Here is a 16292-nt window from a genome sequence, read left to right as displayed (position 1 = left end):
AGAGTACGAGGATTTCTTGCGCGATTACGAGGCCATATGCGTAAAGTTACAGACTCGACGAACTCCGCTCAACACGTTTATATTCCGCATCATCCGGTCATTCGAGATATTAGTGTCACCACGCGATTGAGAGTTGTTTTCAATGCATCCAGTCGCACGACAAATTCGACTTCTTTAAATGATCATTTGCTAGCAGGGCCAAAACTCCAAATGGAGTTGCCTGCTGTGATCTTGCGATGGCGACAATTCCGGTATGTATACGCAGCGGACATTGCGAAAATGTACCGCCAAATCCGTGTTGATTCGCGTGACATCGACTTCCAGCGAATATTATGGAGTACCAGCGGCTCCGAGCCCGGGCAGGCTTATCAGTTGACCACAGTCACCTGCGGGACCACATGCGCGCCTTTTCTCGCTCTTCGGGTTCTTAAGCAACTTGTACAGGATGAGGGCAGCTCGTTTCCTCTTGTCGTGCCGATCTTGCAGGAAAACATCTACGTCGATGATGTTCTTTTCGGCGCCGACGACATTCCGCTACTCAGACAAACTCGCGAACAAGTCTGCGCCTTGCTCGGTCGGGGGCGGTTCGAGTTGAGAAAATGGGCTATTCAGCTTTGCTGCTAACTGATATCGCACTCGATAATCATAGCCTCGCATGCGATCGCACTCTGCACGTTGACGAAAGCCTTAAAATTCTGGGCATAAGTTGGAGCCCCGTTTCCGATACGTTTAAATTTACCATAACTCCCCCTCCATCTGTGTCGAGCACTAAGCGTTCTATCCTTTCATACGTCGCGAAATTGTTCGATCCCATGGGGTGGTGCACTCCAGTCACGATTGCAGCCAAAATCTTTTTGCAACGGTTGTGGCAATTAAAACTCGACTGGGACGATGTTCTTCCGACTGACGTTCTACAACAGTGGGAAACATTCAAGATTCCCTTACCAAACTCCATGACCTCCAATTGAGTTGATGGATTCAGCGAGGGTCCGACACTGTCCGCTGCGAATTCCACGGATTTTCCAACGCGTCCACTCATGCATACGCTGCGGCAGTGTATCTTCGTCTTATCTCTCACTCTGGTGACGTGTCTGTGCACTTGCTAATTGGCCAATCAAAGGTCGCTCCAATTAAGTCTCTCAATATTCCTCGGCTGAAGCTATGCGCAGCCGTGCTGCTGGCTCGGTCACTCGAATTCGTGCGAACCGCTCTTGTTCTCCGTGCTACTGTTGGACAGACTCTACTGTCGTTTTAGCCTGAATTACTGAACAACCTGCTAAGTGGAAAACATTTGTGGCGAATCACGTTTCAGAACTACAATCGCGTATTCCGCACGCCGTTTGGAACCACGTTCTCACTGACGAAAATCCCGCCGATTGCGCATCTCGCGGAATCGCCGGGTCCCTTCTTCGATCTCACCCGCTCTGGTGGTGCGGCCCTTTGTGGCTACGCAGTTCAACGTTTGATGAGAGGTCTACCTCTCTTTCGAATGCCTTCGATAGTCAGATCGAACAAAGGGAACTCATTTATACTCATTTGGCAGCGACGGAGTTCAATTGCGATTTCACGACGCGCTTCTCATCTTGGCCGCGCTTAATCCGCACAACAGCGTACATAATGCGCTTTATTCGCAAAATTCGAAGGCAACCAGGTCCCGTTGGCCACCTCAATGAGAGCACGGTAGCATTGTCAGCTCGCGAATGTCGATTTGCAAAAGAATTCTTACTAAGACGGATTCAAACGGAGCTTTTTCCTCGCGAGCTTGCTGCGCTTACAAATAAACAAGCTATCTCTTCAAAAAGCTCTATTCTATCCCTCAATCCGTTCCTCGGCGAGGATAAATTAATCCGTGTTTTCGCATGCGCCGCTTTTTTTTTTCCGCCAAATACCCGATTATTCTAGCCCCATTGATCGCATTACTTTTGCGTCACGTTCATGTAATATCTCTCCATGCGGGATTACAATTAACGCTCGCTACTCTGCGGCGCGAGTACTGGGTACTGCGCGCCCGTAATCGTGAAGCAAACGATCTTTCGCTGCGTAAGTTGTACGCGCGAAAAGACCGCGATTCTCTCTCAGCTCATGGGAGACTTGCCTCGCGTGCGAGTAACTCCCCCGGCACGCGCTTTTCTCAACTGCGGACTGGATTACGCGGGTCCGGTACTTGTTCGACCTTTGTCCGGCCGCGGCATTACCTCCCGAGAAGCCTATATCGCGATCTTCATTTGTATGACGACGCGCGCCATCCATTTGAAGCTCGTTGAGAGTTATTCGACTTCAGCCTTCATTGACGCCTTTTCTCGATTTTGTGCCCGACGCGTCTTGCCTGCGTCCATGTATTTGGACAACGGAACTAATTTTGTTGGCGCCAATAGTGAACTTTCTGCCGCATTTCGAGCGGCGCTTAAAGATCAGAACTTTCTCAATCAAACCTCTTCCGATCAAGTAACATGGCACTTCATGCCATCTTCCGCTCCGCATTTCGGCGGATTATGGGAGGCTGGTGTACGGAGTGTGAAACACTACCTCCGGCGCGTTGTCGGTGCTTATACCCTCACATTTGAGGAGTTCTCAACTGTTCTTTGCAACGTCGATGCCTGCCTGAACTCGCGACCGCTTAGTGCGCTCAACGATTCGGTCGATGATTATGTCGCTTACGCCTGGGCATTTTTTGATAGGCTCGGCCTTGACGGCCGTTCCCGAACCTTCCGTTCTTGACATACACGAAAATCGATTGTCCCACTGGCAACTCGTACGCCAAATCTTTGAAAGATTCTGGAAATTATGGCATAACGACTATGTCAATACATTGCAACAACGCGTCAAGTGGAAGCGACCTGCCAAAATGGAGATCCGCGTTGATCAATTAGTATTGTTGCGCAACCCTCTGCTTCCCCCATGCAAATGGGAACTTGCGCGCGTAATTCGATGTCACCCGGGTCAAGACGGATTGAATCGCGTTGTCACGGTGAAGACTGCGGCGTCCGAATATAAGCGATCTCTAACTAAGTTGTGTCTTCTTCCCATCGATATCGAGAGCCTGGAACCTACCGCATAAATTGTCTTCATGCTCCCGATTTCATGGAAGTCATACGTCTACTCGACATTCCGATCACCTCAGTAAACCACTAAAAATTCTTTCCTGTCTCTTCATCAATGGCATGTAACAAAACGCCCCTCCACCTCGCGCGCACTGCCACTCCGCTCCGTCCACCCGAGCAAAACACCGGCAGAACGCCACGTGCGCGCACAGGGCTAACCTGTCGTTGCGATCACGCAGCAGCACGCGCGTCGCCCGTGGCGTTCGGCAACGCTCCCACTCCGGACCAGCCGACCGAACGCACGGATTGGTCCGCCCAACCGTGCGTTCGGATATACAGGGTGTTTCAGACCACCCGTACACCCCTTTTCTCTTCGCAGGATTAGGACCAATCAAAAATATGTTCAGACGAAAGTTGTAGGGTTTTAAAAGATCTATTCAATGATCTTATCAGTTTGACCTTGGATGGCGTCGCCAAGGTCAGATCGAAATCACATTAAGTTTTTTAAATGGAACACCCTATTTTTGATTCCAGAATCTAATAGCTGGTGTCAAGACCTTTCCAAAACACTACAAGAAAGTTTATTTTCGTTGACTACTTTCCGAGTTGTGCGGCTTGAAAGTTACACTACCGCCAACACAATGTAAATAACAATATAAAATCACGCGTTACGCAGAAAGCCGTGCAGCCGACACAAAGAAAGTAAACACGCGAGCCGGGCCAACAAAAACAGATCATGAAAAATCGTGAAAGTTAGCTGTCGCGACCGTAGATAGTCACATACATATGTATGTCATAATATTATGTAATTACATTATTACTTTAACGGTAGCACACGAGCAATAACGAGCGCGGCTTTCTGCGTAACGATGTCTAACTCGTGATTTTATACATATTGTTATTTGCATAGGATGTAGTAGAGATGTATTCACCACAACGCTATTGTGACTCAACTCAACACGAGTGACAATAACTCTCTCAAACTTGTCACCTACGTCTTCAATAACCGTCATATCAGTATCAATCGCGCAACAAAAATCCGACCCTCTTTATTAGTCTAGGTTTATTTAGCCATGTCCTATTCCAATGAAGAAGCATATGATATGCTGCTAATTTTAGGTGAGTGTCGAGGTACATTCATTGCAGCGGAAAGATTGTGGCGGGAACGTTATCCTGATCGGACTCCTCACTCGCGAAATGTTTTTTCACGTTTGGCTAAACGAATCAAAATTAAAGGTGTCGTTCAGCCTCAACATAACAAAGGTACACAAATTCGTCGTCCGATTATGGATGAAAGAACAGTGGAAATTCTTGCATCGACAGAATTGAACCCTTATGATTCTTTAAGACGACGAGAACAAGATTCTGGTGTTAGTAAAATCAGTGTTTGGCGCATTCTAAAAAATAACAAATTTCACCCTTACAGAATGTCTGTTCATCAAGCGTTGAATTATAACGATATTAGACAGAGACTTGTATTTTGCAACTTTATAAGACAGCAACCACTTGATTTCCACTTGAAAATTTTATTTTCTGACGAATGTACACTTAAAAGTGATGGATCTGTTAATACTTGGAACTCTCGTTATTGGGCACAAAATAATCCTCACTGGTTGAGAGAAGTAGATCATCAAACCATTTGGAAAGTCAATGTTTGGTGTGGAATTATTGGAAGTCAAATCATAGGTCCTGTTTTCTTTGACGAAAATCTAAACGGTGATAGATATTCCGCCTTGATAATGACAGATCTTCCTGTCTTACTAGAAAATATTCCTCTGCAATTGCGCCTGAACATGTGGTTCCAACAAGATGCATGTCCGTCTCATACATCGAGAGTTGCTCGTGCGGCATTAAATACTATGTTCCCCGACAAGTGGATAGGCAAATACGGTCCAATCAATTATCCACCCCGATCACCAGATCTCACCGTCCTTGATTATTATTTCTGGGGAAGGATAAAAAACTTGGTCTATCATGAACGTCCGACTACGAGGGATAATATGATTCGTAGAATAAGTGAAGCAATTCGATCCTTACGTGCCAAGGAAATTCTTCGAGCAACCAATGATTTTCAAAATAGAGTTGATGCTTGCATCGCAGAGAATGGTGCTCACTTTGAACATTTAGTCGCTTAACAAAACATACACTCATTCATTCCCGAACGTGAGAGGCAAGGGGACTCACGTGAATCAAGCACCTCAAACGTGAGAGGCAAGGGGACTCACGTGAATCAAGCACCCCAAACGTGAGAGGCAAGGGGACTAACGTGAATCAAGCACCCCAAACGTGAGAGGCAAGGGGACTCACGTGAATCAAGCACCCCAAACGTGAGAGGCAAGGGGACTCACGTGAATCAAGCACCCCAATGGGATGAAATTCTCGTCACGTCCACGTCGTTCATTCTGGATAATGCTAAGCACGGGAAAATGCATACAGTCAATCTGGACATGATTGATCATCAAACATAATCAATCCAGTTAATAAACAGAAGCAGAGTACATAAAACTTTGACTCCCCTTTTTCCTCCCCCATACACATACGCATGCACGTATGCACACACCCACACACAAGATTAAATCCGACTAAGTAACCACCACATGGTACATCTTGAGTAATGCTGATGCTGGCGGTAGTGTAACTTTCAAGCCGCACAACTCGGAAAGTAGTCAACGAAAATAAACATTCTTATAGTGTTTTGGAAAGGTCTTGACACCAGCTATTAGATTCTGGAATCAAAAATAGGGTGTTCCATTTAAAAAACTTAATGTGATTTCGATCTGACTTTGGCGACGCCATCCAAGGTCAAACTGATAAGATCATTGAATAGATCTTTTGAAACCCTACAACTTTCGTCTGAACACATTTTTGATTGGTCCTAATCCTGCGAAGAGAAAAGGGGTGTACTGGTGGTCTGAAACACCCTGTATAAGCCGGCAGTGGGAACGCCGAGTCAGATCTTCCCGGTCCACCGAATCCGACAGGTCGAGTATCCTCGACCGCACTCCGACTCCCAAGAGGACGAGAATACTCGCCTCATCCTGACTCCCCTCGACGAGCATCCTCGTCGTTCCAGCTAGCCGAGTATCCTCGGCTAATCCTGTCCTACCGAATACCGTACACAGCCAATCACGGCGAGCATCCTCGCCGTGCTCCGTAGCCGAGTATCCTCGGCGAATCACCGCCCACGACGAGCATCCTCGTCGAGTCCGCAGGCTGGGTATCCCTAGCCAATCCCATCCGTCCTCTCCCTCAGGGAAGAGTCTCTCGTAACCTAAAGCCTCGTCAGGGCATCCGCGTCCTGACGAGAACTTCGCCTCTTTTTGCACGAGGCGGCTCGGGCGAGACGCGGAATCGTCGCCGTCGCTCCGATCCCGCGATCCGCGGCTCCCCGACCACCCCGGACACCGAGTCCGTTTCAAACCACGCGATTTAATTTAAGTTAGAGTTACATGTATTCTTATGATTTCGTAGTTCTAGTACTTTCGTTCTTATTTTGTCTCATTATAAGTTAGAATTATCTTTTGTCACTTTGCCGATTCATCTGTACTCTCGCGGTTAGTAATTCTTGTCTCGAACTTCAGTCTTGGCTCTCGCCTAGCGCGCTCGTTAGCCCACACGTCACCGCGCGCTCATCGTTACCACCGCTCGCCATTCCGACCGCGCAGCGACAATTGGTCGCCGCGACCACCGCGAACCAATCGCGTCCCCGCTAAGGCTGGGTCCACTTGTCACGAGGCGTTAGACGCAATCAGCTATGAGACTACATGTAAATATCACATCCAAATAAAGATCTAGTATTTTTGTGAACTGAATACCGAGTGCGATTATTACACCGAACCCGACCAATCGGGCGAGCTTATCCGCAACCGTATCCTGACACCTACCAGAACCGCACGAAAACCACCAGCGTTACATGGCGCCCGAACAGGGACCGTTTTGAAACCGATAATCGCATCCGGAGATAAATGCCTCTCGCCGAGTGGACCGAACAGCTACCGCGAGACCAGCTCGAGTTGTTAGCTCAAACGTATCAAATAGAGACAACCGGTACACTTGACGAGTTACGATACCGCGTAACCCGTCACTTCTTTACGATGACCAATCCGAACCAGTCCGCCGGCGCACCCGCGCCGGAAACCGCGAGCCCGTCCCCACCGGTCACCGGAAACGAGTCTCACTCGCATAGTAAGATTATGAATCAAATACGCAAATGGGGTTGCCACTTCGACGGTCGCGACCCTCTGTCGTTCTTAGAGCGCGTAACCGAGCTGCAAGAAGAATACCAGTACACCGACAACCAGCTGAAGGCCGGACTGCCAGAGTTATTAAGGGGGGACGCTCTGGCGTGGTATCGAAATGAGCGAGAATCCTGGGAAACGTGGACCGACTTTACCAGCGCCCTGCGACGGCACTACCTACCGCGACGGTACCAAGCTAAACTAATGCGCGAAATCCAAGAACGCCGACAACAACCCAACGAGGCTTACGCCAAGTACGCGACCGCCCTTCTTACAATGATGCGGCGCGCCGGGGGTTTTACCCAGGCAGAAAAGGTAGACCGCCTGTACGAGAACCTGCGGGCGGAATACAAATTGTACGTACGCATGAGCGACGCCACGGACCTTGCCGACCTGGCCGACCAGGCTGCCGAGTTCGAAGATATCTCCCGGGCCCGGGAGAGTGAGGCCCGTGCCGAGAGAAAAAAGGTCAACGCCGCTACACCCGCCGACATCCCGCCCTACGACCGCGCAACCGCCTGCTGGCGCTGTAAGCAGCGCGGGCACAGCCGTTTCGAATGCAGGAGACCCGCACGCAAATTTTGCTCGCAGTGCGGGAAGGACGGCGTTCTCACGAAGGACTGTCATCCTCGGGCGGGAAACGCCGCAACGGCCGGGGATACAACCACTCCTCGGCCCGAGTCCGCATAAAGTACACACCACGACCCCATGTACCGGTCCGCCTGGGACGACACCGGATTTCCGCTTTGCTAGACACCGGCCGAAGTATCCATCATCAACCGACAGGTCGCCGGGTACGCCAAGGAGATGCGGATATGGCCGCAGGAACAGGAGGAGGCAATCCACCTAGCCGACGACACCACTGCCACCACGCCCGGCCGCGTCAAACTCCGCCTCCGAATCGCCGGCCGTCAACTCGAACACACTTTCCAGATCCTTCCGTCCTTAGACAGCCCGATGCTCATAGGAACCGACCTATGGGCCCGACTACAGATCACTATACCCCCGCCACCTCTCCAGCTCCGAAAAACGCCACCCGCGGCGTACTCAGTGACCCCGGGCATGGTAAGACGAACCGCACAAGAGGAGCGGGAGCTCCAAGCCTTCCTGGCCATGGAGTTGGCCAAGTTCGAGGAAGTGCGAGGGCCGACCAACCAGGCCAGCCACCAGATCCGGCTAAAAACAGACGTACCGATCAAACAACGGTACCGACCGCGCAACCCGGCGATGCAAAGCATCATCGATGAGGAGGTCCGCAAAATGGAAGAAGCCGGTATTATCGAGCCATCAACCAGCGCATGGAGCTCCCCGGTAGTTATAGTGAGGAAAAAGGACGGAAAACACCGTTTTTGTATTGACTTCCGGAAGGTAAACGAAGTCACCGAGCGGGATGCGTACCCGCTACCGCAAATCCCCGCCACACTAGACAAGCTGCGCGGGGGCCGATACCTCACTACGCTCGACCTACAGCAAGGATATTGGCAGATTCCACTCACGCCCGATAGCCGGCCAATCACCGCCTTCACCGTTCCGGGCCGGGGCCTAATGCAGTTCACCGTCATGCCTTTCGGACTGCATTCGGCTCCGGCGACGTTCCAACGTTTGCTCGACCGAATACTAGGTCCAGAATTAGAACCGCACGTATTCGTCTACTTGGACGACATCTTCGTGACCAGCGCCACGTTCTCCGACCATCTGCAGCACCTGCGGGAAGTTTTTCGGCGACTACGCCAAGCCAAGCTCCGGTTAAATCCGGAGAAATGCCAGTTCTGCCTTAACAAACTTAAATACCTGGGCCACATCGTGGATGGCCAGGGGATCCGCACCGACCCCGACAAGGTTCGCGCCGTCGCACAGTGGCCAACCCCGACAAACGTACGACAAGTCCGACAATTCGTAGGACTCGCGTCATGGTACCGCCGCTTCACACCTAGCTTTTCCGAGACCGCCGCGCCACTCACCCGCCTCACGCGAAAGAACGCCCGATGGACGTGGGGACCCGACGAGGAGGCCGCTTTTCGCGAGCTCAAGCGCGCACTAACCTCCGCACCCACCCTCGCGTGCCCCGATTTCTCGCGCCGGTTTGTCCTCCAGACAGACGCCAGCACGTACGGTCTTGGCGCCGTCCTCTCGCAGCATTTTGACGAGGGGGAGCGCGTCATCGCGTACGCCAGCCGGTCGCTCAACGGCGCGGAGAAGAACTACAGTGCCACCGAGCTCGAGTGCCTGGCCGTGGTGTGGGGCATCCGGCATACGAGGTGTGTTCAAAAAGTATCGCGAATTTTGAATTTTCGCGGGTTACGTATATTCGAATTTCGATCTTTTTGTGGCGTTATGTTGGTACTCATGTCTCTCACTTATGCCGACAAGCTCGGCCATTTTGAATGTTTACTTAATTGTTGACAGCTGCTTTGCTTGCACGTGTTTTGGATCGTCTTCGATTTTTACCTATTCAAAAAAATGGATCAAAGAACCTGTATCAAATTTTGTGTGAAAAACGAAATTAAGTGCGCGGATGCATTCCGAATGTTGACTGTGGCATACGGAGAAGCTACCTTGGACCGAAGCAACGTTTATCGGTGGTACAAAATGTTCTCAGAAGGCCGAGAAGATGTGAACGACGAAGAGCGTGCCGGACGCCCGAGCACTTCAACAACAGACGAAAAAATTAATGAAGTGGAGAAAATGGTATTGGCCAATCGTCGAATCACCGTTAGAGAAGTTGCTGAGGACCTAAACATATCGATTGGCTCGTGCCATTCGATTTTTATCAATGATTTGGGCATGAGACGGGTCGCCGCGAAATTCGTACCAAAATTGCTCAATTGCGACCAAAAACAGCATCGCATGAACATTGCTAATGAGATGTTGGACTCTGTCCGCGACGACCCAAATTTGCTCCAGAGGGTCATAACTGGTGACGAATCGTGGGTTTATGGTTATGACGTGGAAACCAAAGCTCAATCATCTCAATGGAAGCTGCCGCACGAACCAAGACCGAAAAAAGCGCGCCAAGTTCGGTCGAATGTGAAAGTTTTGCTGACAGTTTTCTTCGATTGCAGGGGCGTGGTGCATCATGAGTTCTTGCCACAGGGTAGAACGGTCAATAAGGAATATTACCTGCAAGTTATGCGCAATTTGCGCGAAGCAATCCGCCAGAAACGCCCGGATTTGTGGAAGAACAAAAATTGGCTTTTGCACCACGATAACGCCCCTGCTCACACATCGTTGCTTGTGCGCGACTTTTTGGCCAAAAACAACACACTAATGATGCCGCAGCCACCGTATTCCCCAGATCTGGCCCCCTGTGACTTTTTCTTGTTCCCTAAACTGAAGAGGCCCATGAAAGGACGACGTTACGCTACGCTTGACGAGATAAAGACGGCATCGAAGGAGGAGCTGAACAAGATAAAAAAAAATGATTTTTTGAAGTGCTTCGAAGATTGGAAAAACCGTTGGCACAAGTGTATAATATCTCATGGGGATTACTTTGAAGGGGACAAAATAGATATTCATGAATAAATAAATAATTTTTGAAAAAACACAAAATTCGCGATACTTTTTGAACACACCTCGTATGCGCGGTTACCTGGAGGGATACGAGTTTACGGTCATCACTGACCACCAGGCCCTCCAGTGGCTGCGCCGCCTGGATTCCCCCACCGGCCGACTCGGCCGATGGGCGCTTGAGCTCCAGCAGTACACGTTCGACGTCCGGTACCGCGCGGGAAAGCTGAACCGGGTCGCCGACGCGCTATCCAGGTTACCGGCCGTGTGCAGTAACCAAGCACACCCCGCGTGCCCATGGTACCGCCGCCAGCTCCTCCGCGTACGGGACCGACCGGGGGATTTTGCGGATTACGAGATCCGACAGGGTCGATTATACCACCGTATACTCCATTCGACCAACTTTAAAGACGAACCCGCCGAGACGCAGTGAAAGCGATGCGTACCTCGCGACGAAAGAGGGGCCGTGCTGGCACAGGTGCACGACCACCCTGCCGCCGGACACCTCGGCATCGCCAAAACCATTGCCCGAGCCGCGGAACGTTACTACTGGCCGGGAATGTTCTCCGATATCGCGCGTCACGTACGGGCGTGCGCCAATTGCCAGGCGCACAAGAGTGCCCGACCGGCCGGACTGATGCACGCAACCCACGTGGAGGCGCCTTGGGAACAGGTCACCACCGATCTGGTAGGACCCCGCCCACGGTCCACCAACGGAGCCGCTTGGCTGCTGGTCTTGCAAGACCGCTTCACCAAGTGGGTGGAGCTGGTGCCGCTGCGGCGAGCAACCGCCACCGCCATCGCCCAGAACATCACGGACCGCGTCGTCTACCGCCACGGTTGCCCCGAGATCCTAATCTCCGACAACGGGACACAATTCGTGGCGGGGCACGTGCGCGAACGGCTACGCGACCTGGGCATCCGCCACCGGACGGCTCCAGTACACGGCCCTCACTGCAACCCCGTCGAGAGGACCAACAAGACGGTCAAAACCATGATCGCGCAATTCATGGGCCGGGATCACCGCCGCTGGGATCAGCACATCACGGCACTGCAATTTGCGTATAACACCGCCGTCCACGACGCCACCGGCTACACACCCGCTTACCTGAACTACGGGCGAGAGCTCGAGACGCCACCACGGGACACTGACGGGAGACCCGCACCGACGGCCGCTCCAGCCACCAACCAGCGACGACTCCAGGAGGCCTACGAGGTAGTCCGAACAAACCTCGCCCGAGCCTTCCACCGCCAAGAACGATATTACAATTTAAGGAGACGGGCGTGGAAACCCGCCATAGGGGACCTAGTCTGGAAAAAGGACCATCCCCTCTCGAACAAGGGCAAATCCTTCAATTCAAAGTTGGCACCCAAGTACATCGGGCCATTGGAGGTCCGAAAAATCCATTCTCCAGTCGTCGTCGATCTGCGGGACAAGCACGGTAAGTGGCATCGTCACATACATGTGCAGGACCTTAAGCCGGGTCATCGGCACGAACAGACCCGAGGAACAGACAACGCAGAGACGGACCGTGAGGAAGCAGACGACGCGGAAGCAGACGACGCGACCGCAGACGACGCCGAGGGAGACGCCATGACGGACAATGGCGGGACCGATGAATCCGGAGCAGACGACGCCGACGATGATGCTGCAAAACCGAACGTCGACCCGTCCATCCGCAGGGCTCGTGCCGATCACGCCCGGACGGCATGACTGACCGAAGGGAAGGAGCTACCTCCCCCAATCCGGCACAATATATATAGGGGGTCACCGCAACCAGGAACCTGCAGAAAGACCGAATCCACCATGGAAGCAATTCTGGACGCACTACTGGACGTACCGAGCAACGACGCCGAGTTCGACGGGCTCTGGAAGAGGATGATGGAGACGACACCGAGCGCACCAGGACTGTTCCCGTCGCCCCCTCAGCGGCCGACCGGACCGAGCGCCGATCAGAACACCGCCACGGCAGCAGACCAGCCCACGTCCATCAACTCGCCCCTCGTCACGACCGACTCACCGGCACCGGCTAAGCCATCCCGTGCCAAACCGGTCCTGGCCATTCGCGCACCTTCCCAAGGATTGATACGGGAAGCAAAGCCGGCGAAGCGTCTTACGGCCCGGCCGGCCCCGAAGAGACGACCACAGGTCATTGGCGTACGGATCCAACGATCCTCCGCAGCCAATGCGAAAAAATGGGCTGCACTCATGGCCGAGCCGTCCCTGCCGAGCAACGGCAGCCAGCATCGAGGCAACCCGCAGCAACCCGCGCCACCTAGACGGCGACTCGCACCGGCAGAGCAACGGAAGAAGACGTTGGTCGCCCTCTTCGGCGACCCGTTGTCGGACCTGGAGGAGGAGTCCGCGAGCAGGACACCAGCTACCACGTCCTGCGAACCTTCACCACTGCCCGCGGCCAAGCCAGGGCACCCGGTACGACCAACAACGGCCGACCCACAGGCCCACGCCATCACCAAGGCGTCGCGGAAAATCGCCGATCCCGCACTACCATCCAGTGTTAGGGGCACCGAAGCGAAGGGCACCAGCGGCCCAGCGCCATGCGGCAACGCCGCCGAAGCACCGACAAGGGATACGACCACCAAGTTCCCCGCCGGCGCCCCACCCGACAACGTGACGCAGGGAACCGCGACCACCGCAACCGCACCGAACAACGACGGGGAGACTCCGACACCAGCACAGCCGACCCGCAGAACCGGCAACCGCCCTGACCGACCGCCTATGCCCGTGCGCGTGACGGAGGATTTAACGGTGTACGTACCGTATTACGCGGCCACGGTATCGCGAGTGTACAAAGTTCGCCTCGCCAACCGCCGTTTCACGCTCCGGTTTAGTCGGGATGGCCAGTGCCACTACGTGCCGGAATTCCCGGCGTAGTGGCCAAAGTTCGCCACTCACAAAGGGGGGGGGGGGTGATGTAACAAAACGCCCCTCCACCTCGCGCGCACTGCCACTCCGCTCCGTCCACCCGAGCAAAACACCGGCAGAACGCCACGTGCGCGCACAGGGCTAACCTGTCGTTGCGATCACGCAGCAGCACGCGCGCCGCCCGTGGCGATCGGCAACGCTCCCACTCCGGATCAGCCGACCGAACGCATGGATTGGTCCGCCCAACCGTGCGTTCGGATATATAAGCCGGCAGTGGGAACGCCGAGTCAGATCTTCCCGGTCCGCCGAATCCGACAGGTCGAGTATCCTCGACCGCACTCCGACTCCCAAGAGGACGAGAATACTCGCCTCATCCTGACTCCCCTCGACGAGCATCCTCGTCGTTCCAGCTAGCCGAGTATCCTCGGCTAATCCTGTCCTACCGAATACCGTACACAGCCAATCACGGCGAGCATCCTCACCGTGCTCCGTAGCCGAGTATCCTCGGCGAATCACCGCCCACGACGAGCATCCTCGTCGAGTCCGCAGGCTGGGTATCCCTAGCCAATCCCATCCGTCCTCTCCCTCAGGGAAGAGTCTCTCGTAACCTAAAGCCTCGTCAGGGCATCCGCGTCCTGACGAGAACTTCGCCTCTTTTTGCACGAGGCGGCTCGGGCGAGACGCGGAATCGTCGCCGTCGCTCCGATCCCGCGTTCCGCGGCTCCCCGACCACCCCGGACACCGAGTCCGTTTCAAACCACGCGATTTAATTTAAGTTAGAGTTACATGTATTCTTATGATTTCGTAGTTCTAGTACTTTCGTTCTTATTTTGTCTCATTATAAGTTAGAATTATCTTTTGTCACTTTGCCGATTCATCTGTACTCTCGCGGTTAGTAATTCTTGTCTCGAACTTCAATCTTGGCTCTCGCCTAGCGCGCTCGTTAGCCCACACGTCACCGCGCGCTCATCGTTACCACCGCTCGCCATTCCGACAGCGCAGCGACAATTGGTCGCCGCGACCACCGCGAGCCAATCGCGTCCCCGCTAAGGCTGGGTCCATTTGTCACGAGGCGTTAGACGCAATCAGCTATGAGACTACATGTAAATATCACATCCAAATAAAGATCTAGTATTTTTGTGAACTGAATACCGAGTGCGATTATTACACCGAACCCGACCAATCCGGCGAGCTTATCCGCAACCGTATCCTGACACCTACCAGAACCGCACGAAAACCACCAGCGTTACAGGCATATCTTTCGAAACGATGGTTTCGAGGCGAGCGGTATGTTAAAGATCGTAAGAAATATATCCGATAATTCTATTTAATATCACGCGAACGTTCGTCCCTTCAGTTTCTCGCATTCTATAAATTTCATATGTGGCCACGACTTTTGTTCGTGGCATTGTATCTCAGCTTAAGACACGGTTTCAACAACAACTCGTATTTGCGTGTTTACTCAAATTCCGCGTTCGCATACCGAAAACTAGGTTAGGTTAGGTTTTGGAAAAGTGGAAAAAAGGCCTGTAGAACTGTAACAACCTGTGTTTTGTCCGAGCGCGGACGAGCTCAGGGAAGCCAGGGCTCGAAGGAAGGTTGCCGGGTTAATCAATTCCGAGATCGGACGTGCGTTTAATGAGAAATGACTTTATTTACGATCTGACAATATGTGCCCGTAGTTCGCGGATGCACGCGGTGTATCCGCGACGGTACGGTGACGCGGATTTACAATAAGAAGACGCGGTATTACAATAAGAAGACGCGGTATTTACAGGTCGGGGATCTATTTACATGCGTTCGGTCGCTCGCACTCGGCTCGCGGCCGGTGCGAGAGAGCGCACGATAGCGCGGTCTCGCTCACGCTTGGTTTGGTATCGTCGCGAGGATTCCACGATGTTTATGTCGTCGCCGGCCTTGTCGGCGCGCGCGGGCCGGGACGCCCTACGCTAGAAGCCGCGTCGGTGTTCCGCGAATTCGCGACAGGTGCGCGGCGGGATTCCCTTAGTAGGGAATCCCCGACGTGAGTCGGTGTCGGCTGCCTCGAGAGCTCTCGATGGAGGCAGAGATATCTCTACCCCCTTGGCGGCAGTCGTTACCGTGGACTCTTGGACGGAGATGGGTTGAGGGAATCGTTGAGATCTCTCAACGGTGGCAGAGCTCGCTCTACCACTCGGATTCCCTAGGTGCCGGGAAAGCGGGATCGGAAATCGCCGAGATCTCTCGGCGGTGACAGAGCTCGCTCTACCACGCGGATTTCCTGGGTCTGGCTCGGAGGCTGGACCGGAGGAGAGTCGATCTCTCTGCGGGATCGTACGCCTTTTATACCCCGATCTCGGAGAGTCGGGGATGTTCGAGTGGAGTTCGGTTCTTCTCGGAATACAGCATCCCCGCTGCTCCGAGATCGGTCCGGTATCGCGCTCTCGCTTGAGCGTACGCCTCTCTGTCGCTCCAACGCCAGGAGCATGCGAATCCGTGCGCGTGCGCGCGGACTTCGGGCGTTTAACGGCGTGCTTGTCGGACCGTTCGTGCGCGCGTGTGAGGCGATTATCGGCGCGTAGCGCCTGTTCGTCTGTCCGGCGGGTGTTCGGCCGGACAGGGGAGCGGTTCGTGGCCCCA

General features: G+C 53.3%; 3 protein-coding genes across 3 annotated transcripts; all 3 read left to right on the top strand.

Moving 5' to 3' along the window:
• The first annotated feature begins 2334 nt into the window (after positions 1-2334).
• Positions 2335-3058, top strand: LOC120358581. The gene is made up of 2 exons (XM_039453180.1): positions 2335-2620; positions 2679-3058. Exons 1-2 carry the CDS (start codon positions 2335-2337, stop codon positions 3056-3058), a joined length of 666 nt encoding a protein of 221 aa, XP_039309114.1.
• Positions 3059-8086: 5028 nt separating this feature from the next.
• Positions 8087-12500, top strand: LOC113003597 (uncharacterized protein K02A2.6-like). The gene is made up of 2 exons (XM_039453179.1): positions 8087-9550; positions 11265-12500. Exons 1-2 carry the CDS (start codon positions 8087-8089, stop codon positions 12498-12500), a joined length of 2700 nt encoding a protein of 899 aa, XP_039309113.1.
• A 93-nt stretch (positions 12501-12593) lies between these two features.
• Positions 12594-13682, top strand: LOC105203224 (transcriptional regulatory protein AlgP). The gene has a single exon (XM_011171999.3). The coding sequence runs from the start codon at positions 12594-12596 to the stop codon at positions 13680-13682; it is 1089 nt and encodes a 362-aa protein (XP_011170301.3).
• Positions 13683-16292: the final 2610 nt, after the last annotated feature.

The sequence above is a fragment of the Solenopsis invicta genome, chromosome 8 (assembly GCF_016802725.1).
Source record: "Solenopsis invicta isolate M01_SB chromosome 8, UNIL_Sinv_3.0, whole genome shotgun sequence".
In the NCBI taxonomy this organism is placed as follows: Eukaryota; Metazoa; Arthropoda; class Insecta; order Hymenoptera; family Formicidae; genus Solenopsis; species Solenopsis invicta.
This window is presented reverse-complemented; position numbering and strand designations above follow the sequence as displayed.

Coding starts and splice junctions, on each gene's coding strand:
- LOC113003597 (XM_039453179.1), top strand. CDS start 8,087: ATGCGGATATGGCCGCAGGAACAGGAGGAGGCAATCCACCTAGCCGAC. Junction 9,551..11,264: donor ATACGAGGTGTGTTCAAAAA/GTATCGCGAATT, acceptor GTGCTGGCACAG/GTGCACGACCACCCTGCCGC.
- LOC120358581 (XM_039453180.1), top strand. CDS start 2,335: ATGTATTTGGACAACGGAACTAATTTTGTTGGCGCCAATAGTGAACTT. Junction 2,621..2,678: donor CCTGAACTCGCGACCGCTTA/GTGCGCTCAACG, acceptor ATTTTTTGATAG/GCTCGGCCTTGACGGCCGTT.
- LOC105203224 (XM_011171999.3), top strand. CDS start 12,594: ATGGAAGCAATTCTGGACGCACTACTGGACGTACCGAGCAACGACGCC.